This window comes from Staurois parvus, unplaced genomic scaffold (genome assembly GCF_062004578.1).
Source record: "Staurois parvus isolate SC_StPar_1 unplaced genomic scaffold, SC_StPar_1.0 ptg001644l, whole genome shotgun sequence".
Taxonomy (NCBI): domain Eukaryota; kingdom Metazoa; phylum Chordata; class Amphibia; order Anura; family Ranidae; genus Staurois; species Staurois parvus.
Window position 1 is genome coordinate 25,827 of NW_028319440.1, and position 24,792 is coordinate 50,618.

At 46.9% G+C, this 24,792-nt stretch overlaps 1 protein-coding gene across 1 annotated transcript; it reads right to left on the minus strand.

The window, feature by feature from the left end:
- Positions 1 to 1,815: 1,815 nt before the first annotated feature.
- ATXN1L (ataxin 1 like) lies at positions 1,816 to 23,508 on the minus strand. Its single transcript, XM_089663266.1, has 2 exons — positions 23,315 to 23,508; positions 1,816 to 10,760 (listed from the first exon to the last, which is right to left on the minus strand). Exon 2 carries the CDS (start codon positions 10,641 to 10,643, stop codon positions 8,556 to 8,558), a length of 2,088 nt encoding a protein of 695 aa, XP_089519392.1. The 5' UTR covers positions 10,644 to 10,760; positions 23,315 to 23,508; the 3' UTR covers positions 1,816 to 8,555.
- Between the last annotated feature and the right edge of the window lie 1,284 nt (positions 23,509 to 24,792).

Genomic DNA, 24,792 nt, shown 5'->3' on the forward strand with positions numbered 1-24,792 from the left:
CAGGGTCCCTATAAGAGCCTTCCCCTTACATCAGGGTCCCCATCAGAGTCATACAATACATCCCATCAGAGCCCTCCCTTACATTAGGGTCCCCATTAGAGCCCTCCCTTACATCAGGGTCCCCATCAGAACCCTCCCTTACATCAGGATCCCCATCGGAGTTCCCCTCTTACATTGGGTTCCCCATCTCATACATCAGGGTCCCCATCGGAGTCCTCCCTTACATCAGGGTCCCCATCAGAGTCCTCCCTTACATCAGGGTCCCCATCAGAGTCCTCCCTTACATCAGGGTCCCCATCAGAGTCCTCCCTTACATCAGGGTCCCCATCAGAGTCCTCCCTTACATCAGGGTCCCCATCAGAGTCCTCCCTTACATCAGGGTCCCCATCAGAGTCCTCCCTTACATCAGGGTCCCCATCAGAGTCCTCCCTTACATCAGAGTCCTCCCTTCCATCAGGGTCCTCCCTTCCATCAGGGTCCTCCCTTCCATCAGGGTCCTCAGAGTCCCCCTTACATGAGGGTCCCCATCAAAGACCCCCTCAGATCCAGGTCACCATCAAAGTTCGCTCTTACATCAGATTCCCCTTACAAAATGGTTCCCATCAGATCTGGGCAAAGGAAATGCTCTCTCTATATGAATGTTGGGGCAAACACGTGATTGGTTGTTAGGATGTTGGCGGCCATAGCAACCAACACCACTAAAATCACAGCTGTGCTGGAGAGCAGAGTTGAGGCGGGAAGTAAGGGAGAAATGGAGACTGTAGGCTGACCTAAAGACCTGTGTTAAAGGCCACCAACCCTAATGGCAAGCTGGATGAAACCTTGCAGTGGGCCGTAGTTTGGAGACCCCTGAATTGTAGCAACATATTCACACACTAAACAGCAGGTATTACTAAGTGGGTGGAGCATGACCACTGTACTTTCCTGACTCCCTCCCACAGAGGGAGTCCCCATTAGAGTCTCCCCTTACATCAGGGTTCCCATCAAAGACCCCCTCACATCCGGGTCCCCATCAAAGACCCCCTCACATCCAGGTCCCCATCAAAGTTCGTTCTTACATCATATTCCCCTTACAAAACGGTCCTCATCAGATCTGGACAGAGGAAATGCTATCCCTCTATAAATGCCAGACCGCTTGGCAGGAGCCATATTCTGAACTTAAAAGTGGAAATTTCCCCCCCAAAATAATGTTCTACAGCAAGGAACATGCATTCCACATTAGTAATTTCACTACGTGCTGTAAATTGCCTCCAGCATGGCACCTTCTTGCTGGAGGCCGCCATTTTGCTGAAGCTCAGAGCGCCTGAGCAGCAGTAAATCTTTAGGCTGTCAGCAAATCGGTCTACATTTTAGGCGCAGTGCCAAAAAATTGATAGCAACTGAGCATGTGCAGAGCAGGGTGAGCGTGTATTACTGGATTTTAAAGAGTATAAGCACTTTCTTTTAATGGTTTACATAGCCATACCTGCAAAAGGAGCCAGCCTGAAGCGATCTAGCAGGACTGAATTTTTGACTAAAGTTCCACTTTACTAGATGCCACGGTAAACCATTAAAATGAGGGTGAAACTTTTCACACCAAAAAAAAAAAATGCTAGTTCTGCAGCAATAGGTGGAATTTACTAAAGAGCTACAGTTCAAAGTTAAACTCATTTTATTAAACCCTCTCCCCCTGGAAAAACCAAAGTACAGCCTCAGCAACAGTACAGGTACTCTTTAATGCGTTGCAGAGGGTAGGTGACCTGTGCGGTTTACCAACGCTTCGTATACACAATAGGCGATCCGGCCCGGAACAAGTAACACACACCCAGAAAAAAAAAAGAGCTATGTGTTTATATAGAGGCATATTGGTACATAGAATGCTTACATATGTTAAATGTGATTTAGCACGAAAATACAGTCTTTATATAACCCAAGTACAGAGATTTTTCAAGAGGAGGAAAACGAAAAAAAAAAAAACAAAAAAAGAAAAAAAAAAAAAAAAAAGGCTTCTCAGCTGGAATACAAATATACAGTACAAATTGATTTATTTAAAACAGTTACAAAAAAAGCACAACAAAATATAGATTAATGCTCTGTTAAAGATCAGGTAGCATAATAGGATAGAAGCACCTGCCTAAATCTAAGGCTTCGAAGGATGCATAATAGGTTATTGGTTAATTATATGAAACGTAGGATCTGGGGACTGAATAGAATGACCTTGAAAAAAAAAAAATGTGGAGTCGGTGACAAAAAGGGCTGAACAAAGGTTCTGCCTGATGCTGTACCTTCATCTAACACTGGGTGTTAATGCAGTAAAGCACTTTCCTCGTGTTCCTCCTTCTATCCCAATAAAGCTTCTTGGAGGAAAAAAAAAAAAAAAAAAAAGGGAAGAGCAAAGACCGGCTTCAACCCTCTACCTGTGGCGCCACCCAACCCCCCATGCTATAACATTGCTTAAAATCTGCTTTCCTGTCTTTAGAGTTCATACGAACACCAACTTTGTTCATTATTTTATCCAGTGAGGTGTCTGCCCTTCTTAAAAAAACTTACATACTCACATTTCCACCTTCATCTGCACTTAGCAGCTCTACAGCTGAAAATAGTCCTCATGACAACTGCTCTCTATGGCGCATGCAGGTGCTTTTACGTCTTTTGGAGGGTCTGTTTTGCATTGCTCCTTAATCACATGCTGGCTTTAGCTACAAAGAACTCCAGTAGTAGGAACACCACTGGGATTCTTAGTCCTACCCAACAGCCTTGGCCATCACAAACCACTGCGTTGAGGTTCCTCAACAAAACACGGAGTTGAGGTTCCTCATTGAATTCATCAACAAACCGGCGAGTTGAGGTTCCTCGACTAACCGGCGAGTTGAGGTCCCTCGACTAACCGGCGAGTTGAGGTCCCTCGACTAACCGGCGAGTTGAGGTCCCACGACTAACCGGCGAGTTGAGGTCCCACGACTAACCGGCGAGTTGAGGTCCCTCGACTAACCGGCGAGTTGAGGTCCCTCGACAAACCGGCGAGTTGAGGTCCCTCCACAAACCGGCGAGTTGAGGTCCCTCCACAAACCGGCGAGTTGAGGTCCCTCCACAAACCGGCGAGTTGAGGTCCCTCCACAAACCGGCGAGTTGAGGTCCCTCCACAAACCGGCGAGTTGAGGTCCCTCCACAAACCGGCGAGTTGAGGTTCCTTATTGAATTCCTCAAACCATTGAATTGAGGTTCCTCAATGAATTCTCCTTAATGCCAAATGATTGGGGGATCCAGTTAATCCCCATCCTTCTGCCCCCACGGAAGGAAACTAATCCACAAAATACTGTAGGAAAATCTCAACCACTGGAGTGACCAAGAGATACAAGAAGCCAAAAATGGGATTTTTGGAATTCATCGTAAAATCCTTTTCTCTGAGGTCATTGAAGGACACAGCCATACTTAATGACAGATGGGTTTGCTGTCGCCACCTACAGGAACGGTCAGCAACAATTTCAACTCGTGATTAGCATGTCCAGGGAGAATCACTTTAACGTCTTTTTTCTGAAGCTATGCAAATTTTTCTTTTCACTTCCCCAATTATCTATTCAGATGATGGAAGCAAAAGAGGCAGACCCGGGTGAGTTAACACAGGGCTGAAGTCTCTGTCTCTGCCCCTTGGGCCAAACATCGAGTTCCAGCGAATGTGAGGAACAGGGGGCCAAACATCGAGTTCCAGCGAACGTGAGGCAGAGTAGCAGGTCACACGCTCCTCCATACTCAGAAGAATGTCTCCTTGCTTCCGGAGGCTGAACAGAGCCATGGGGTAGCAAAGGGATGATTTAACATGTCCTGATGGGGAGGAGAAGGGAGTTTAGAACCTATTGCCTATATGCCCCGCATGAGCAAAGCAGATTCCCTTCAATAAATCTCTATATCTCTGCACTAAAATGTAGGCTTCAAATCTCTTTGTTTTTTGAAGCCTACAGATAGCCAGAGCGGATTTCAGGTGGTTCCCGATGAACCGGTTGAAATTTGTACCAAGGGTGTCACTGTGGGCATCCTCCTGCTCAACATCCATCTGCAAATCATTGGGCAACAGCGGCTGCATCTAATCAGCTGCAGGCACTGGTCAGGTATTTTGACAGCCATGCATGTTGGTTGTCAGAATACAATTTCCAGCAGAGGAGATTCATCCAGCCGGACTGTTTAGTATGGATGGGAGAATCGAGCGATATGTCTTTTTGACCAACCTGTGAGACGGAGTTGATTTCAACGGTTAAATGATTTTTCAGTTAAATGGTTAGTTCACCTTTAAAAAACAAACTATGTAGACAAGGGGCGTCTGTAGGTAAAAACAAACTGTGCAGCTCTGACTAAAGTTGAATAATGCCCTTGCTATAGGTGTAGGCCATTTAATTACCTCCAGAAGCTTGACTGGAAAACTCCCAGGACGTTGCTAGGATGTTGCTAAGAGAGGCCTAGCCATTACTGCTCACCTCCTCCATCACAGAATTGAGCTCCCAAACACTGAGCTCTAAGCTACTGCATCAGAGGAGAGAGAAAGCATGTGAGGGGGTTTGGATCAGAAAAAAAAGCTCACTCCTGTGATGGTGGAGTTGAGCAGCAATGACTAGGCCTCACTTAGCAACGTCCTAGCAACATCCTGGGACTATTCCAGTTAGGCTTTGGAATGTATGTAAATTATGTAAATGTCCTACACCTATAACAAGGGCATCAGTCAACTTTAGTCAGAGCTGCACAGTTTGGTTTTATCTAGATACCCCTGGACCCGCATAGGCATTTTTTTTTTTTTAAAGGTGAACACTTTAAACGGAGTTGATTTCAGCTTCAATTCAACCACCTTGTTCCATCACTCTGTGAATTATTATTGTACCCTCTTTGTCCTCTTTAATTAGAAGAAAGAAGGGTCCAGTTCTGATGCTGGCAGAAGCTGCGGCTATCTTCTAATTTGGTAGTCTGTACTGAGACACATAGGGGGATATTTACCAACACTGACGCACGCAGAATCTGCTGCAGCTCTGCATAATAACCAATCAGCTTCCAGGTTTTATTCTCAAAGCTTAACTAAACAAGCTGAAGTTTGAAGCCGATTGGCTCCCATGCACAGCTGCACCAGATTCTGTGTGCTCCAGTTTTAGTAAATCTCCCCCTTGATATTATTTGCTCTTTCAGTACCAGACACCACTGACCGCCTAATGGGATCCGAATTTCAAAATCTATGCCTGCGGGGATTTACCAAGATCCCTGACTCCAGTAAGCCCAAGTACAACCTGTTTCACTAAAGGTGGAAGTTGATTTGGGAACTGCCAATCTAATAATGAGCGAGTAGCTCATTGGCCATACCTAGGAGTGTCCAGTATCATCAACGGTCACCAAACCATCGAAGAATCACCACCTGCACTTGTCTTAGAGAAGTATTTGCTCTTTGCTAGTTTATCACAGGGCTGTGATCGAATGAAAAAGGAGATATAAAACCGGCAACTCGTTCATCTGAATACGATGCTTTTATCATTGCAGGTGGAGCACAGAAAATACAAAAGTTTACGCGTTTCGGCCTAAACCAGCCATAGCCATCATGGTCATGACTAAGGCTATGGGCCGAAACGCGTAAGCCTTTGCATATTCTGCACTCCCCCTGCAATAATAACGTCCTGGCATTCAGATCGACGAGTTGCTGGCTTTCTATCTCCCCTTCTCATGTTGTGTTCTGGTATAGGGAAGACACTGCAAGCCAGTGCGCTGACTGCTCGCCGCCTGTCTGGGCGTTGTCTTTCCGTTCATGGGTGATCAGATGAAGGCAGAAGCATCGGAACACTAGCGAGTAGGAGTCCTTCCAGAAACTAGGGTAAGGGTGGGGCGAGAAGAGAATGAATGTAGTGTCCAGTGATTTCCAGAATGGGTACAGGTGCCTTCTAAAGCAGGTTTGGCAGTGTGGAAATTCAATAAAAAAAAACAAAAAAACAGCATACTACCACACACCAAGTGTATTCCAGAGCTGAGATCAATATATATATTATATAACATAACATGTCTCTGCAGGTAAAGCTTTCAGTCAGAATCAAACAAGGTGCAGGGAGAGCCAGGGTCCATGCTACAACAGGACATGTACCTTTTTATTGCACTCTGGGTGTGTTTTGGAGGGGGGGGGGGGGATTAGGAACCCTGCTGTGCCAAGACTGGTGCTGGCTCAGGAATGTCAGCTACTCAGCAAATATCATCTCTCTGAAGTCCTGGGTGTGCTATGGATCTTAACCAGCGCTGCAACACTGCTCGGTGCTAAGGAAAGGAGTTTGAAAGCCGCCTACCAAACTAAAAGAAGAATGATCAAATCAACGTAGCAAAAGAACATGCAGTTCCAGTGGAAGCCTAGAAAACCCAGGAAGACGCATACCAAAAATAGCCAGTGTTCTTTTTCTGCAAAATATTATCACACTCTGCAATATTTTAAAATCCCCTTTTTGCTTCCCCACCCCGACCCTTGCACAAACCTTGTCATGGGAGCCCATCACAACTGCCATTTCATAGCATGGTCTTGGTTCTCATCCGTGCTGGAGGCTTTCATTGGCCAACTTCCAGAACCAATGCTGGCCCTGGGATAGAGAAAACTAGGATGGCATCACACATACATTGACAAAACTAGCCTTTTACCAGGCATGGCTTCCAGGAATTGACCATTGGAATCATCCCAGCACCGGTTGGGAGCCTTAGTCGTGACCGCTAACAGCAGTTGTGGTGAGTTCTGCTTAATGCATGGAGAAGAACAATTTATGAAGAAGAGTACAATATGTTGCACGTGGTTACAAAGAAAACAAAACCTTTTACATTTTCCTTCCGAATAACAGGCAGTAACTGTCCACTAGAGGTAATTAAAGGGTCGGTTCAAGTAAAATAGATACCTCAGTTGCTGGTGGATGCTGGTGGGATACATTCCCAATGTCTCTGTAGATTGCTAAGGGACTCCAGCAATGAAATCCGTCCATTGAGTAATCATCTCCTTCCCATTCTGGAGTGGTATTTCTCCTGAGAAATCCCATTGCTCCCATTAAATACACCAAATTGCTAAACGTATGTGGAGTTCCCATGTTTCAAGTAAAGAGTATTGTTAATGGTACAACATACAAAGACATTTTAGACCAGGGTTCAGCGGAACCCTAGGGTTCTTCTAGAGACACCAAACGTTCTAAATAAAGGGCCTGTTTACGTTCCTTCAGACTTTAGAGGGGCTAGACTGTGGCCACTGGGGGTAGAAAAAGTCCCAGCATCTACGGCAGTATAGAATGCCTCAAGCTTGGTGGTCAATGGGAGTAAAAAAATAACAACGCCTGGAATAGTTAGGATGAGAAATAGTGCTCCATCATTGGTATCAGTGGGAGAACTACTGCCCCATCATCGGTGTCAATGGGAGGAATAATGACGAACCGTTAGCGTCAGTGAAAGGCATTGTGTCTCCATGTCAGTGGAATGAATAATGCCCCAGGGACCAGATGAAGCCATGCAAAGGGCTGCATCTGGCCCGTGGGCTGCATTTTGGAGGAGACCACTGCTCCAGAGCTTGCTTGAATAATGATCAATTTCTGCCTCTCAGATAAGTTCCCACTGACACCTTTGATCTTCTTAGCTATCTTCCCAATGGCTACAAGTGCAAGCAGCATTCTTCCCACTGACCATCACACTAATGATTCATGACTCGTAGATATAGTCATTTTTAGCAAGGGTTCCCTGAGACCAGAAAGTTATTTCTAGGGTTCCTGTGCGTTGAAACAGTTCAGAAAGGTTAGATTACACACGTGCGTGCTTCCAATCGTGGTGAAGGACTTTTTTTTCACAGCATGGACTATGCCCCTGTATACAAAGCCAGCTCCATAAAGACATGGCTTGAGGAATCTGCTCCACCCTTTCTGAACACAGAGGAACCCCATACATAACTTTCCAGTTTCAGGGAACCCCTGCTAAAATGAATGTATCTATAAGCCGTGATACATTGGTGTGATGGTCAGTGGGAAGAATGTTCCTCATATTTGTGGTCATTGAGAAGATTTACCCCTTACAGATAGCTAAAAAGAGTGGGAACTTATCTGAGAGGCAGAAATTGCTCATTGTTCAAGGAACCCCCAGCAACCTTGATTGAGAAACCCTGGTCTGGTGTGTAGAGATCAGACCTCCACCCTAATTAACACCTGACTTCACAAATGTTGACTTGGCTGAATGGGCATAGACACACTATAAAATCTTATGAATGGCCTTCTCAGGTGAGTTAAGACTGTTTAAAAGTTGTGCTGTTTAGGTGTTCACAAACATTTGGCCATATAGTGCATACCAAAGAACATCAAAAGGGAGGAGTATGATTAAGAGCTCAGGGGGCAGAGATCCCTCTGGCCGATTCCCAGACAAATTTAAGAAGCCAGTACGTGACCAAATACACCAGCATCTACTTACAACTGAAATATCACTTTTGAATGGACCGCCCCTTTAAACTCCTGCATCAGCAGGGACCTATCCGCATCCTCCATTATTATCCCTGTACTCTAACTGTGCAAATTTATTCCGCTTGCAGAGGGGGCCTTATTTTTTTAATGTTTCGCTTACTTCCCTGCGTTTGACCGGCCCTCAATGGACAACTTCACCTCCTGCGGAATGAAAGAGTGTCGTGAAGGCGAAGGCCGGGTTTCTGAACCCTGCCCACTGTATCTTTGGACTGCCGAACTGGGCCAGCTTGACTGAGCTAAAGGAAGAGAGGACATGGACAGGGTATGGGAGCTCTGTGCCATGCCGTCTTTCTGGCGCCGATTCTGCTTATCGCCATCTCTCTCTGGGCACTCTCTAGACTGTAACACTGCTTTCTCATTGGGGAGTGGCAGGGCTTGATGTGCAGAGATGCCACTAGATGGGGAGGCACCGTTCTTGGTTAAATTCTGCAGGCTAATGGAGATGCAGACATCTCCTACTTGGAGCTGGTGGCAGGGAAGTGCAAATAGTTGAGCGGTCTGGGAGGGGTTACAAGATGACCAGCCTTGACCATATACAAAGAACGGATGTTCCGGTGGGACATCCAAACAAACTTTACTCTGCTGCTCTCCAACAATGAAGTGAAGAGTCACAAGTCCTGGCCACTGGCTATCCTGGATGTCCACCACAGTGCTGGAGTCAATTTTAAGGCCACCGCTGACCTCGGCACTGCGCACAAAATCCTGGGTCTGCAGATCTTCTACTCTCTTCAGTTCCCCAGTGGCGAGCTGAATAATGGCTCCCTTCATAAAGTGGGAGGGAAGGGTGGTGGAATGTGGTGGCTGACTGGGTCCTGTGGGTGGAGAGCCTCTATCTGGGTGAGAATCTCTGTTGAGGCCTCCCGGAGATTTTGTCCTTTGGGTTTTAGAGGCATGTTGGGGAACTTCTGCAGGTAGGCTCACTTTGTGACACATTGCTCCTTGGGCTGAGTCTCCATTTGATATAAGTGCATTTTTATCTGTGTATTGGAGAGAGTGTTGAACGTTGTATAAGCCCCTAAGTTCTCCTCTAGAAGGACTTGCCATGGTTTTTTTGCCCTGCTCTGCTTCATGTTTACCATCGGTGGAAAGGTTTAGAGGGCTTATTGTATCTTTTCTCTGAACAGAGGGTGTGCAGAACTCTTGGGATGCCATACTTCCCACCACTCTCTGAACTTCTAGATCCGTATCAGGAGTGCTCCGATGGGTCATCAAAGTGACTTCTGTCCTTTGTGGTGCATGTCCTGAGTATATATCACAGTCCAAAAGACCTTCACCCTTACCCCTTGCAATATGCAGCTCTGCGTCATGCATGTACTGGTCCACGGCCTGACTGCTCCTCCGAGTGGAGGCAAAATCAGGCCCTCTCTGGGCTCCATTGCTAGGTGTGATCAACGCTTCTTTGCGATTTGGAGAGGCTGGACTATGGTCTTGATTAGGAGGACATGTCAAGACCATTTCATGCACAGGATAGCCCGCTGGCAGCTGAGAAGAATGCTGATAAAATATGGGAACCCTTCCCTTTGTGACATCGACAGGTACGACTCCCAGGAGCACAGGGGGTGATTGTGCTGTGTTTGCTTTATTGAAAGAGTGTGGAGATGAAGTCTGAGGAGGTGGAGTAACCCCCTCAGGCAAAATGGAGTTATATGGCACATAGTGGGGAACATGAGAAGCAGCCAAGGTAGCGGGAGGGGAAATCACAGCTCGCTGAAGAAAGCCTGGGGGGACAGCGTAGGGAACAGCATAAGGAGACCCAAGAAACTGAACAGATGTGTGTGAAATGGGAGTATAATGAATAGGTGGATATGTCATTCCTGGATGCTGGATCAACGGAGATGCTACATTAAAGGAGGGAGGAATGGAGCCCATGTTGACCACAGAATGGAGGCCAGGCGAAGAGAAGGCAGTAGAAGGGACAGCAAGTTTGTAAAGGTTTCCATACTGATCCACAGTGACAGTCTCCGCGCCTTCCCCAGCCACTTCATAGCTGACCCCAGGTCCTTGTCCTGCTGCCACCAGCACTCCTCTGGGCCAGTTGTTAGGTGCCTCAGTAGCTGGACTATTGTTGGAGGAGGCGGAGGAGGAGTTATCCACCTTGGGCGGCTCTATGTTTATAGTGCTCTGGGCCAGATCGCGTTTCTTTGGTGGAAGGCATTCCTGGCTGCGCTCGTGTGCAGGCCTCATGGTGCTTCCTGCTCTTAGTGGGGCCTCTATGGCTTTCGGACAGCTTCATGGGTGTCTTGCAGCAATGGCTGGAGATGACACCACGTGGATCCTGTGGGCATCTTATTGAGCTAACAACTGGAGGAAAAAGACTCTGAATTAGTAGGAGACAATGGTATGACATAACACAAACCAAGATGCTACAGTGACTATGGCCTTGATTTACGAAAGGCAAACATACCAAGCACTGCAAGTGCAGCTGCTTCAAAGCTTAGTAAATGAGGCGAGGCTTCACTTTGCAAAGAATACCCAATCACATGCAAGGAAATTAAATAAACACAATTTTTGCTTGCACGTGATTGGATAATAGAAATAAGCAGAGCTTCCCCTTACATATAGAGCAACTGCACAGAATATTTGCCTTTAGTAAATCAACCCCAATGACTTCTGGTAACACGCAAGAATATTTAAGAACTTACATCTCCTGCTACCCTTACCGCCCCATTAATAAAGTATCGTCCCCTGAAGTCTACACTTGGAGACCAACACTTCCCTGAGTGCCGAACTCCTGATCCCCAGCCTAGCTCCACTTCATTCCTGCATCCTTTTACCTTGACCAAAAGGCCCAGCAAGCCACCGGAAATGTCACCAACTTTAAAGTAAAGTGGAAGTCAGGCAATTTTTTTTAATTTGTTGCAATCCTTAAAGTGATAAAGGCATATATATATTTATTTAAAATAACAAACATGCTATACTTACCTGCTCTGTGTAATAGTTTTGCACAGAGCAGCCCCGACCCTCCTCTTCTCGGGTCCCCTGCCGGAACTCCTGGCCCCTCCCTCCTCTCCCGTGCCCCCATAGCATGCAGCCTGCACATTACCGAGCTGCTGCTCCGTGTCCATTCACACATGGAGCCTCGGCTCGTCCCCTCACTATCTCTTCTCATTGGCTGTGATTCAAAGCAGTGGAAGCCATTGGTTCCAACTGCTGTCTCAGCAAATGAGAAGAGGGAATCCCGGGATTGCCAAGACTCCAGTGCACATCGCCTTCCATATACCCAGTGAAGTGACTGGCCTCAGGTGATGCACAGAGATGAGACAAATCCTCCTACACAAGTTGTACCTGTTTATCTGCTGCACTTCTCTACTTTTATTAATCCATTGTGCAGAATGTATAAAGCTTCTCTGAGCGGTCAGAAAACAGGGAGCTGACTTTACACTCTGCAGGGCTCAATGAGAGCCGATTGGAGGAAAGGGGGAGGGGGAGGGGCAGGGACACCCCCCCCCCCCTTCACACAGCTCACAGGAACAGAGCTGGGGCTGTCAATCACAAGCTGTGTGCTGGAGCTCCCTCCCATCACCTTTTTTCTCTTGGTGTCAGGAAAACTTGTCAGAAGGGACTCGTGCTAATAGTAGAGGAAGGCAGCAGTAGACAGAAATGACACATCGTGCTCTGGATTGTGACAAGTAAACACTGTAGAGGGATGTGCTTTTTTCATATTTCATGTCTGAGGTTTACAATTGCTTTAACCTAATCATCATCGTTTTGTTTTTTTTCCGCAACACTAATCATTTTTTTAATATAGGTGTCACTAAAACCCGACCCCAATTGTTCCCGATGGCTGTAAATAAAATGACATCAGTTGGGATCCATCTGATTGCACCATGGCATATTGTTCTGTGAATGCAGCATGGTACAAATACATCAAAGTCGCTCTTCCTCCATTCACAGAGGCTGCTTTACAGCAGAATACCCCGTGTCATGCCTACGTGTGTTCACAGCAGATCCCAGTATCATGTGAACACATCACGTTACCCATCTGAGCCTCTGCAGGAACCCCTCCTTCGGGCTGCATCTGCTGATGAAACAAAGCCGGTCAGCTACATCATATCACCGGATTTTATTAGAAAATTTTATTTTATGGTACGTTCACAATAGAGGCTTTTGATGCATCTACTGGGAGTTGAACTTTTAGAATTAGACATTTTAGCTGCAGTTAGCTTTGAATTCTTTAGTCCCCAAAAGGAAAACTGAAGGGCTTAGCAGAGAGGAGGGCGCAATCTAAGTGTAGTACAAAACACAGTTATTGTGGTGAAAAGACAAATGGCAACTTATATTAACAGCTAAAAAAAAAAGGCTAAAACTGGAGTGCAAATTCTGGAAACCAATCAGCTTCCAGGTTTTATTGCCAAAGCTTAATTGAACAAGCTGAAGTTAGAAGCGGATTGGCTGCCATGCACAGCCGCACTCCTCAGTTTTAGAAAAATCAACTCCAATGGCTCATTCAAAGTTCTCAGCACAGCAGGGCGCCTAGCTCCAGACAACACAATGGGTAGACACCTGTAGGGCCAAGTGCAGTATATACAAATAATGGTGGGTGTAACGGGAATGACCTTGGGTGGGGGGCCCATGGAACACAGCCCCCTTTGGATGGGTGGGGATACCCCTATCTCAGCTCCCCATATCCCTCTTATGTGTAAGTCACCCTGTGCCTGTTAGGGGTGCAGGGTGGAACGTCCTGAGATTGTGTAGACATGTATAGGTGGGGTGTGGGGGTTGTTCATTGTGTACTGCCACGTGGTTGCATCCCATTGTTCTATTGTGTGTCTTGCTTGGGAGCAAACTATTATGGGATGTGTTTATGTGTATTGGCTTGGTGGGGGGGGTGTCTGCTGATGTGTTTCTTGTTGCTAGATTTTGTTTTCCCCGCCATATGCAGGGAGGTGGGTTGTTTCCTTGAATGTATATATCTTGTGTCTGTGTTAAAATAAAGCAGTCTATTCCCTGGTTGCGTTCAAGAGTGGTGTCCGTGGTTTGTGTTCGGACAGGGAAGCGGGAATCTAACGGAAATACCCTAGTGCAGTCGGGGTCCGGTTCTGTTGCAGTGAGTGCATATAAATAGGCAACGTCACAACAATAAACGTGTTTATACTACACTTAGATTGCGCCCTCCTCTCTGCTAATCTATTATCCAGAGCTACTTCAGTTTCTCCAGGAGGTGCTACACCAAATGTCCGGGGCCAGCAAGAAGTCACCCTAGAAGAAGTTCTAAGTGGACTTTAGGAACTTGTTGCTGAACTCATTAGTATCTGTGTACATAGGTCACTCACTGCGCCATACGTGCCTTCCTAAAACTGAAGTGCTGACTTTTGATGAATATGCTGTACAGATGCCATAATGAGGCACCCTGTCCAAAAGTGGATGGATCCTCAAAAATGGAACAGCCCTACCTGCACTTGCCCAGCTACCTCTAATCTGTGTCTCATTCTAAATAAAAATACAAATGTGCTAAAAACAGTGTAAATATGTTATTATGGGACCAACCCTCTCATAAAGAGAAAACCAAATGTGTGTATATATTCTCCCTTATATAACCTCTTACTAGAAAACTGTTCAGTGCAAACACATGAAAAAGTACCAAAAAATATATAACATACATAGTGCTAACACCAATACAATTGTTAACTCAAAAACAATCTCCAATATCCCACAAAGTCCAACATACACGGCTCAAAAGAATGAAAGGAAGACTTTGAGAACCCATCAGATCTCAATGGGGAAGAATCTCCTGCTGCATCTCTATACTGACATGGACGGGGTGATGTGTGAGGAACGTAAGGATGCCCCATCGTGTGATGGAAATGATCGACCTACAGAGGACTGAATTCAAAGACACCCCAAAAATCAAAGTGAAAAAAAAATCATGCAGCAGGCGAGTCCATTTGGCTGAAATGTCATTGCAGCAACTCAGAATGGTCCTCAGTAGTTTGTGTGGCCCCCACGTGCTTGTATACATGCCTGACAATGTCGGGGGAGGCTCCTAATGAGACCACGGATGGTGTCCTGGGGGATTTCCTCCCAGATCTGGACCAGAGCATCACTGAGCTCCTGGACAGTCTGAGGTGCAACCTGGCGGTGTCAGATGGACCAAAACAAGAAATCCAAGAGGGATTCTATTGGATTTAGGTCAGGCGAGCGTGGGGACCCATTCAATGGTATCAATTCCTCCAGAAACTTCCTGCATACTCTCACATGAGGCAGGGCATTGTTGTGCACCAGGAAGAACCCAGGACCCACTGCACCAGGAGGAACCCAGGACCCACTGCACCAGGAGGAACCCAGGACCCACTGCACCAGCGTAGGGTCTGACAGTGGGTCCAAGGATTTCATCCCAATACCTAATGGCAGTCAGGGTGCCATTGTGTAGCCTGTAGAGGTCTGTGCGTCCCTCCATGGATACGCCTCCCCAGACCATCATTGACCCACCACCAAAATGGTCATGCTGAACCATGTTAAAGGCAGCAGAACGTTCTCCACGGCTTCTCCAGACCCTTTCACGTCTGTCACATGTGCTCAGGGGGAACCTGCTCTCATCTGTGAAAAGCACAGGGCGCCAGTGGTGGACCTGCCAATTCTGGTGTTCAATGGCAAATGCCAATCAAGCTCTATGGTGCCGGGCAGTGAGCACAGGGCCCACTAGAGGACGTCGGGCCCTCAGGCCACCCTCATGAAGTCTGTTTCTGATTGTTTGGTCAGAGACATTCACACCAGTGGCCTGCTGGAGGTCATTTTGTAGGGTTCTGGCAGTGCTCGTCCTGTTCCTCCTTGCCCAAAGGAGCAGATACCGGTCCTGCTGATGGGTTAAGTACCTTCTACTGCTCTGTCCAGCTCTCCTAGAGTAACTGCCTGTCTCCTGGAATCTCCTCCATGCTCTTGAGACTGCTGGGAGACACAGCAAACCTTCTAGCAATGGCAAGTATTGATGTGCCATCCTGGAGGAGTTGGACTGCCTGTGCAACCTCTGTAGGGTCCAGGTATGGCCTCATGCTACCAGTAGTGACACTGACCCTAGCCAAATGCAAAACTAGTGAAAAGAAAAGAGTAGGAAAAAAAAAAAGTCAGTGACCTCCAAGAGTAAAACCATTCCTGTTTTGGGGGTCGTTTCATGGCACCCCCACCAAAGAGCTCTTCCACCACCAAATAGATTGAATAATCTCACCAGAGTGATATGCTGGTCAAATCATAAACCAGCATAAACGTCTGTTGCTCTGGGAGGAATGATCTGCAGCTTGCAGTTCTGTCTTCAGGGTCATCTAAGAACAGAACACTCATATCATAATCACTCATAGAAGGAAAGAGTAGAAGGGAACTTCCAGAACGTAAAACCGTGTTCATTCATATAAAAAAAACAGCAGAAAAACACTCACCACTGACACAAAGTAAACCCACGTATAATTGTAAACTGGGTAGTCTCCGGCCGAAATCCAAAAACTGTGAGACTCAACCCCCACCATGCGTGGTGACGTCACCTCCTGGCCCTGCCCTACGCGTTTCGTCACAATATATTTGCATTGTTTTTACACACATTTTATTCATATTTAGAACGAGACACAGATAAGAGATAGCTGGGCAAGTGCAGGTAGTGCTGTTCCATTTTTGAGGATCAATAGATTTTCTATGGTTACACCATAACGAACAGCAGCTGCCTTGAAGGGTTCTGGTTTTGATCACTTGAGTGGTCTAGAGCGCAGTCCCATAGAATACATTTTTCAAAAGTGGATGCAATAATACATGGTCCTTGGAGACAAGACAGAAGTGTTCCATTTATCAACCAAATATCAGATTATACATTTCTGGAACAAGTCTAATGTCCAACTCCAGCAAATTGGGAAAAGAAAAAAAAAAAAAAAAGAAGAGATCCCTTGCACTGGTGCTGTGCCATTGGTCCAGATGTCATCAAGACCTGGACAGACTCCACAGTCCTGCACTGGACATAAGGATGCTGAGGGACAGTCCATTGTTGGATCGTTGGGGAGCGTCATCTGCCATGGGAGCAGAGGATCAGGTGAGCAAAACGGTTTCTCCTCTTCTCCAGACTATGTGAGCTATTAACGCTTCAAGTCTGGGCACAGCCCCACTGCAAGGGTTTATTTTCCTGGAGTTGGGCTTTAACCCCTTGCCGACCGCGCTATAGCCGAATGACGGCTACAGCGTGGTCGCCCAGTTCTGGGAGGGCGTCTGTTGACATCTTCCTAGACCTCCGCCCCCCCCCCGAGAACCCATGTGACGTGCATCGGGTACGCTCTGTGATCGCTGTGTCTTCCACACACAGCTGATCACAGATCGAGGTAAAGGGCCAATCACAGCAGCCCTTTACCATGTGATCACCTATGTCCAATCACAGCTGATCACATTGTGAACAGGATTCGCCAGTTTTTGGCAGTCCTCTCCTCTTGCTAACAGCACGTGAGGAGAGCGGGTAAGAGGCAAGCCACAGAGGAAACATCTACACTGATAATCAGGGCACTAATTATCAGTGCAACCCCATCAGTGATGCCTCTCAGTGCCCATCAGTGATGTAGTAAGCAACAACACCCAGAATCAGTAATTAAAACATAAATGTACTTCTCATTTAGTCCAGTAAAGGTGGATATGTTTGGGATCTGCGCTGAAATTTACATCTTTTTTTTATCGCCTGTGAGGTTTTTATTTTTTGTGCTATAAGCAAAATTGAGAAAAAAAAAACAAAAACAATATTTTGGACATTTTGCTATTAAACATGTCCAGTACAAAAATTTACAAACTCAAATTTCGTCATAAATTTAGGATAAAATGTATTCTGCTCCGTGTCTTTGCTAAAAAAAAAATCCCAATACGTGTAAATGAATTGGTTTACGTGAACGTTATAGCGTTTACAAATGGCGGTATAGAAACTGGGATATTTTTTTCCTACTAGTAATGGCGGCGATCAGCGACTTTTAGAGGGACTGCAGCAGGCATTCTGACACTGGGGGGGAGAAACTAACTTGGTGTCACTGACACCAATACAGTTATCAGTGCTAAAAAGCAGCACTGACACTGGGCAGGAAGGGGTTAATGTGAGGGGCGATCAAAGGGTTAACTATGTGCTGGGTATGTTTTACTAGGGGGTGGGGGGAGGGTGTTCTTCACTGTAAGCACACTGATCAGGATGGCTGTGCTGTGCACCCGAGCTGACAGGGAGGAAGACTGCTTGCAAACAAAACAGTCTTCCTCCCCGTTGGTGATTGTTGGTAATCACCAGGAGCCGGTGGGTAATCGCCAGTCAGGACCTGGTGATTGACATCCGTGGCTGCGAATGGCGGCTCACGTGCACCCCCCTACCCGGGAGTGCGAAATCACGTATACATACGCGATTTGGTGCACCCTTGCCGCCGTGTAACCGTATGTCTGCTACACGGCGGCAGGTAAGCGGTTAAGGTTTGACATGTTGGATATCTATGTACTCGATGCAACCTCATCTTTTATAGCTTACAAAAAAAAATTGGATAATTTATTGCTTTTTGTGTTCTAAAATTAACGTAAATTTATGTTTTACTGAAATTTTGCATTTCTTAGACCTTTGTGATAATATTGTGTGACATAAAAAATTGGAACGACCGCTATTTTATTCTGTAGGATCTCGGATTTCAGAAAATATATCATGTTTGGGAGTTTTGTGTCATCTTCAGGCCTTAAAAGATTTTTTAAAACATGCGCAAATAACACAAAAACAACTCTGGCAGTGAAATGGATAAAGGTTAAGCCGTACACGCCCCTTTCCTGACGAGCAGCCAATCGGTGCTCATTACACTGCAAGGTATCTCTCCTCCCTGCCAGTCCCCGGGCGTGGTGCTGGAGACAGGCAGGGAGGGGAGGAGAAGATAAACAGCGCAATGTTAAAAATATTTAAAATGTTTAAGTCGCCATAAAGCCCCTTTTGTTTAGAAAAGCCCCGGATTGGACTTAAAGCAGATTTAAATGCAGTTTTGGTTAAAGTTTATGTTTTTTTTTTTATCAGGACAAGTAGATTTGTCATGAGGGACAAGTGGCTTGGGACACCGATGTAGTCCCTGGACAAGTAGTTTGTTTCACAAATTTCCACACCCGTTAAGATATGTGTAATAAAATGGAGTGACCCGGGGAAAAAGTATTGAGCACGCTAACTGAAATGCATTTAATACTTGGCAGAAAATCCTTTGTTGGTAATGACAGCTTCAAGACTCCTTCTGTATGGAGAAACTAGTGGCATGCATTGCTCAGGGGAGATTTTAGTCCATTCTTCCACACAGTCTTCAAATCTTGAAGGTGGGCCTCCTCTATGAACTCTGACCAGGGTGGGACTGACCATTCGAGCACTCTGGCACTGCCCGAGGGCCCGGGGCCAGTAGGGGGCCCCATGAAATGCCCCTGGTACCTTTTATAGGCTTTTTTGGGTGTGTTTTGAGTGTGGGCGAGGACAGAGGGGCCCCATGAGTTGTCAGTCCGCCCCTGACTCTGACCTTTAGTTCTTTCCATAGATTTTCAATTGATGAAGTCAGGTGATTGGCTGGGCAATTCTAGAAGCTTTATTTTCCTTCCTTTGAATCCAATGGAGTGTTTCCTTGGGCTTTGGGTTGGTGATCATGGTCTCGTTTCATCTTCATCATCCTGGTAGACGGCAGCACATTTTTATCAAGAATGTCTTGGTACATTTCCTCATTCATCCTTCCTTCAACAACATGAAGTTTGCCAGTACCATATGCTGAAAAACAGCCCCACACCATGATCTTCCCATCGCCATGCTTCACCGTTGGTCTGGTTTTTAGGGTGATGTGCAGTGCCATGTCACTGCCAAACATGGTATGTATTATGGCATCCAAAGAGTTCAATGTTGGTCTCATCTGACCAGACGATATTCTCCTGTATGCGGAAAAACAGCCGCACACCATGATGATGTTCCCACCACCATGCTTCACTGTTGGTCTAGTTTTTAGGGTGATGTGCAGTGCCATGTCACTGCCAAACATGGTATGTATTATAGCATCCAAAGAGTTCAATGTTTGTCTCATCTGACCAGACGATATTCTCCTGTATGCTGAAAAACAGCTCTACACCATGATGTTCCCACCGCCATGCTTCACTGTTGGTCTGGTGTTTTTGGGGTGATGTGCGGTGACATGTCACTGACAAACATGGTGTGTATTATGGCATCCAAAAAGTTCAATGTTGGTCTCATGTGACCAGACGATATTCTCCCAGTATTTCACAGGCTTCTCTAAATGTTGTGCAGCAAACTTTAAACAAGCGTCAACATGCTTTTTCTTCGGCAATGGAGTCTTGCGTGGTGACGTGGCGGTTCAGCGCATTACTTATTGTTTTCTTATACACAATTTTACCTGCTAATTCCAGGTCTCTCTCTCCACAAGTGGTCCTTGGCTCTCGGACAACTCTTCTGATAATTATTTTCACTCCTCTGTCAGAAATCTTGAGAGGAGCTCCTGCTTGTGGCCGGTTTGTAAAAATATGTTCTTTCCACTTCTGGATTATGGCCCCAGCAGTGCTCACTGGAACATTCAGAAGTTTAGAAATCCTTCTGTAACCAATGCAATCAGCATGTTCTGCAACAGTAAGGTTGCGAAGGTTCTAAGAGAGGTCTTTGATTTTACCCATCCTGAGATGTCTCTCGTGTGACACCTTGGTAATGAGACACCATTTTATAGGCCATCAGTTGAGACTGAACCAGCTGATATTAATTTGCACTAACATGAGGCAGGATTTCTTTCGAATTACTGATAGATTTCAGCTGGTGTCTCGGCTTTCCATGCCTTTTTGCACTTCCCTCTCTTCATGTGTTCAATACTTTTTCCCTGTGTCATTCTATTTTATTACACATATCTTACTTTCTGAATGTATTGGTTTTGGTTTCTTTGTATGTATGGATTGTATGGGTTGTTACTGACATGTGGGGAAAATTTAATGTCAAAAGCATCTTTAGAAATATATTTACACAGAAAAATGGTGACGTGTTCTATATTTATTTTACCCGCTGTATACAGATTTGTGGGCGTGTCCTGCTGTTATCGGGGTGTAAACTAAATCGAACTGCGTGACTTCGGCAATCTTCGATATCTCGGACGTTTGATGGTTTTCTTGCACCTGGCACCAAGAGAAGTCCAAACACTGCAAGTTTCTACATTCCCCAGAGACTGTCCTGGTAATGAGGAGGTGGAAATTTCCTCCGATGGCAAGAAGTGACAAGAAATCATTCTGATTGGTCGTCAAAACAGGAATAGAAAGGAAACGATTCAATAGGGACTCTTGTTCGCATGACAACCATTAGGGCAATTCCCTCACTTGGCAGATATCCTCCTACTTCCTGTTGTGTCTCCAGGCCAGGAAGTGACAAGAAATCATTGTGACTGGCCATAGGAACAGAAATGGTGGGGAAATCTCCCAATGGGGATACTTGTGCTCTTAACAACCAGGAGGGCATTTCCCCCACTTCCTGTTGTGTCTCTGGGACAGGAAGTGATGAGAAATCCTATGTTTTCATTGGTTGCCAGAACAGGAAAACTTGTTCCATTGAAAACCAAGAGGGCACTTCCCCCATTTGGTAGAGATTTCTTCCCATTTCCGGCTGTGTCCCTGGGACAGGAAGTGATGAGAAATCCGTGTTAATTGGTCAGAATCTGAGTCGAGCGGAAATCTGGACATTCGTTCCTGTGACAACCTAGTGGGTGTTCCCCTCGCTTGGTAGAGATTTCTTCCCACTTCCTGTTGAGTCTTCAGGACAGGAAGTGAGGATATATCCAACATCTTCACTAGTTGCCAGAACAGGACTAGAGGGGAAATCTTCAAAATGGGGGGTGAGAAACTGGTTCCACAGACAACCAAGAGGTTGTTCCCCTCACTTTGGACAGGAAGTGATAAGAAATCCAACATTTTTGTTGGTCACCAGAACAGGAATAGAGGGGAAATCTTCCTATTTGGGGGACATTTGTTCTCATGCCAACCCAGAGGGTGTTTTCCTCAATTGGAGGAGATTTCTTCCCACTTCCGGTTGAGTCTTCAGGACAGGAAGTGAGGATATATCCAATGTCTTGATTGGTTGGCAAGCCAGGACTGGAGGGGGGGGGGGGTGACACTGGTTCACCTGACAACCAAGAAGTTGTTCCCCTCACTTTGTAGAGATTTCCTTATAGTTCCTGTTGTGTTTACAGGACAGGAAGTGATCAAACATTATTTTGACTGGTCATCAAAAGCAGGAGTGGAGGGAAAGTCTCCCAAGGGGGTGACAACCAAGAGGATGTTTCCCTCACTTTGGAAGAGATTCCCCCCCACTTCCTGTTGTGTCTTTGGGACAGGAAGTGATAAGAAATCCAACATTTTTATTGTCACCAAAACAGGAATAGAGAGTAAATCTTCCTGTTTGGAAGACACTTGTTCCCATAACTATCCAGAGGGTGTTCTCCTCAATTAGCAGACTTCCTCCCACTTCCTGTTGACTCTTCAGAACAGGAAGTGAGGATATATACAATGTCTTGAATGGTTGACATAACAGGACTAGAGGGGAAATCTTCCAATCAGCGTTGGGGGGGGGGGGGGGGGGGTAGAAGCTGGTTCCCATCACTTTGTAGAGATTTACTCCTACTTCCAGTTGTGTCTCCGGGACAGGACGTGATGAGAAATCATTTTGATTGGTCATCAGAACAGGAACAAAGAGGAAACATTTCAACAAGGACTCTTGTTCCCATGACAACCATTTGGACATTTCCTTCACTTGGTAGAGATTTCCTCATGCTTCCTGTTGTGTCTCCAACGTCATGATTTGCTGCCAGAAAAGGGCTAGAGGGGAAATCTTCCAATGGGGAGGGAAGGGGGGGGGAACAAAGACACTGGTTCCAGAGACAATCCTCCCACTTCCTGCTGTGTCCCCGGGACAGGAAGTGACGAGAAAACCGTGTTAATTGGTCGCCAGAATCGGAGTCGAGTGGACATCTGAACATTTGTTCCTGTGACAACCTAGTGGGTGTTCCCCTTGCTTGGTAGATATTTCTTCCCACTTCCTGTTGAGTCCCCTGTACAGGAAGGGAGGACATATCCAACATTTTGCTTCCTGTTGTGTCGCCAACGTCCTGATTGGCTGGCAGAAAAGGACTAGAGGGGAAATCTTCCAATGGGGGGGAACGAAGACACTGGTTCCCGTGACAATCAAGAAGTTGTTCCCCTCGCTTTGTAGAGATTTCCTCCTACTTCTTGTTGTGTCTCCAGGACAGGAAGTGACAAGAGATCATTCTGACTGTTCATCAGAACACGACTGGATGGAAAATCTCCCAATGGGCACACTTGTTCCTGTGACAACCACTAGGGCATTTCCCTCACTTTGTAGAGACTTCTGGAACAGGAAGTGATAAGAAATCCAACATTCTGATTGGCCATCAGAACAGGACTAGGGAGGAAACCTTCCAATGGGGGGGGGGGGGGGTGCACTGGTTCTGGTGACAACCAAGAGGGCTTTCCCCTCATCATGGTAGAGATTTCCCCCCACTTCCTGTTGTGTCTGCAGGACAGGAAGTGAAGGGAAATCTCCCCAAATGGGGCACATATGGCAAAAAAAACCTCAAAAAAAATCTGATTGTTTCCCGCATCGCCCAAAACACAAACAGACGTTGCGGTGTTGGATATCTGGTAGCGGCACGGTGACAATAAATATTAGAGGGTCAGGGATGGCAGAGGAGACCCCCAGACTGTCCGGGGGGGGGGAGGGATTGGCCGGCTCCCAGGGACAGAGGTGCCTATAGAAGGAATCCGGCCAATCCCAGGAGGAACCCTCCACTCTGCTCCTGGAAATCCCCCCAGCTGGCCGGGATGGGCCCACCATACAGCCGCCCCCCTAACCCTCCTCCACTCACCGGCACATCTTCTCATGATGGATCCCACCCAGGGCCGCCCGATCCCGGCCTCTACATGGCGTTCTTCCCGGCCTCTCTCCCTCTCTCCGGCCCCGGCGCCTCCTCGCGGCCTTGCCCGGTCACAGCAGCCGTCGCGTCACCGTGACGTTCCGTTAGCAACCGACGTCTAAAGATTGCGTGATCGCCTCGTCACACCTTAGCAACCGCGCGCCCCACGTGACCCTGACGTCCTGCCGTCATCAGTGAGGGCCGGGAAGGCAGAGGGCGGATGGCGTGGTGACGGCCAGGGCTGAGCGGCAGGTTTTTTGGCGTTGTGGCTGCGGTGCCTGAGACTGGCAGCAGGGGGCAGTGTGACAACGGGAAAGGCATTGCCTCAGTGCCGCGTCTGGTAGTTCCAGTGTCCGGCAGCAGGGGGCGCTGTGTCATTAGGACGTGCGGTACCTTAGTGCAGGGTCTGATAGTACCAGTGTCCGGCAGCAGGGGGCGCTGTGTCATTAGGATGTACGGAACCTTAGTGCCGCGTCTGGTATTTCCAGTGTCCGGCAGCAGGGGGCGCTGTGTTATCAGGAGGTATGGTACCTTAGTGCCGCGTCTGGTATTTCCAGTGTCCGGCAGCAGGGGGCGGCATGTCATTAGGACGTGAGGTACCATAGTGCAGGGTCTGATAGTACCGGTGTCCGGCAGCAGGGGGCGCTGTGTCATTAGGATGTAAGGAACCTTAGTGCCGCGTCTGGTATTTCCAGTGTCCGGCAGCAGGGGGCGCTGTGTTATCAGGAGGTATGGTACCTTAGTGCAGGGTCTGGTATTTCCAGTGTCAGTCAGCAGGGGGCGGCATGTCATTAGGACATGAGGTACCTTAGTGCAGGGTCTGATAGTACCGGTGTCCGGCAGCAGGGGGCGCTGTGTCAAAGAAGAATGGGCAGAAATGGCCCTCTCTAGATGTGCAAAGAGACATCCCCAAAAAGACTTGCAGCTGGAATGGCAGCCAAAGGGGGTCCTACAAAGTATTGACTCCGGGGGGCCGAATACAAATGCCGCCACACTTTTCACAGATTTATTGGTCACAAATGTTGGAAACCATTTCTCATTTTCCTTCCACTTCACCATTATGGGCCACGTTGTGTCGGTCCATCACATCCAATCCCGATAAATACATTGTAACGTGACAACATGGGGGGGATACATTGTAACGTGACAACATGAGGGACATTTCATTGGGGGAGGGGGACTTTTTCAAGGCGATGTATTTTATAATAGAAAGTAGAACAGTGATCTCCAAACTGCGGCCCTTTGCTTGCCTCTATCCGGCCCTCGGAGTACTATTCCTCCCACTGACACCAACTATGGGGAATTTTTCCTTCCACTGACACCAATGATGGGGCACTATTCCTCCCACTGATACCAATGATGGGGCACTATTCCTCCCACTGACACCAATGATGGGGCACTATTCCTCCCACTGACACCAATGATGGGAC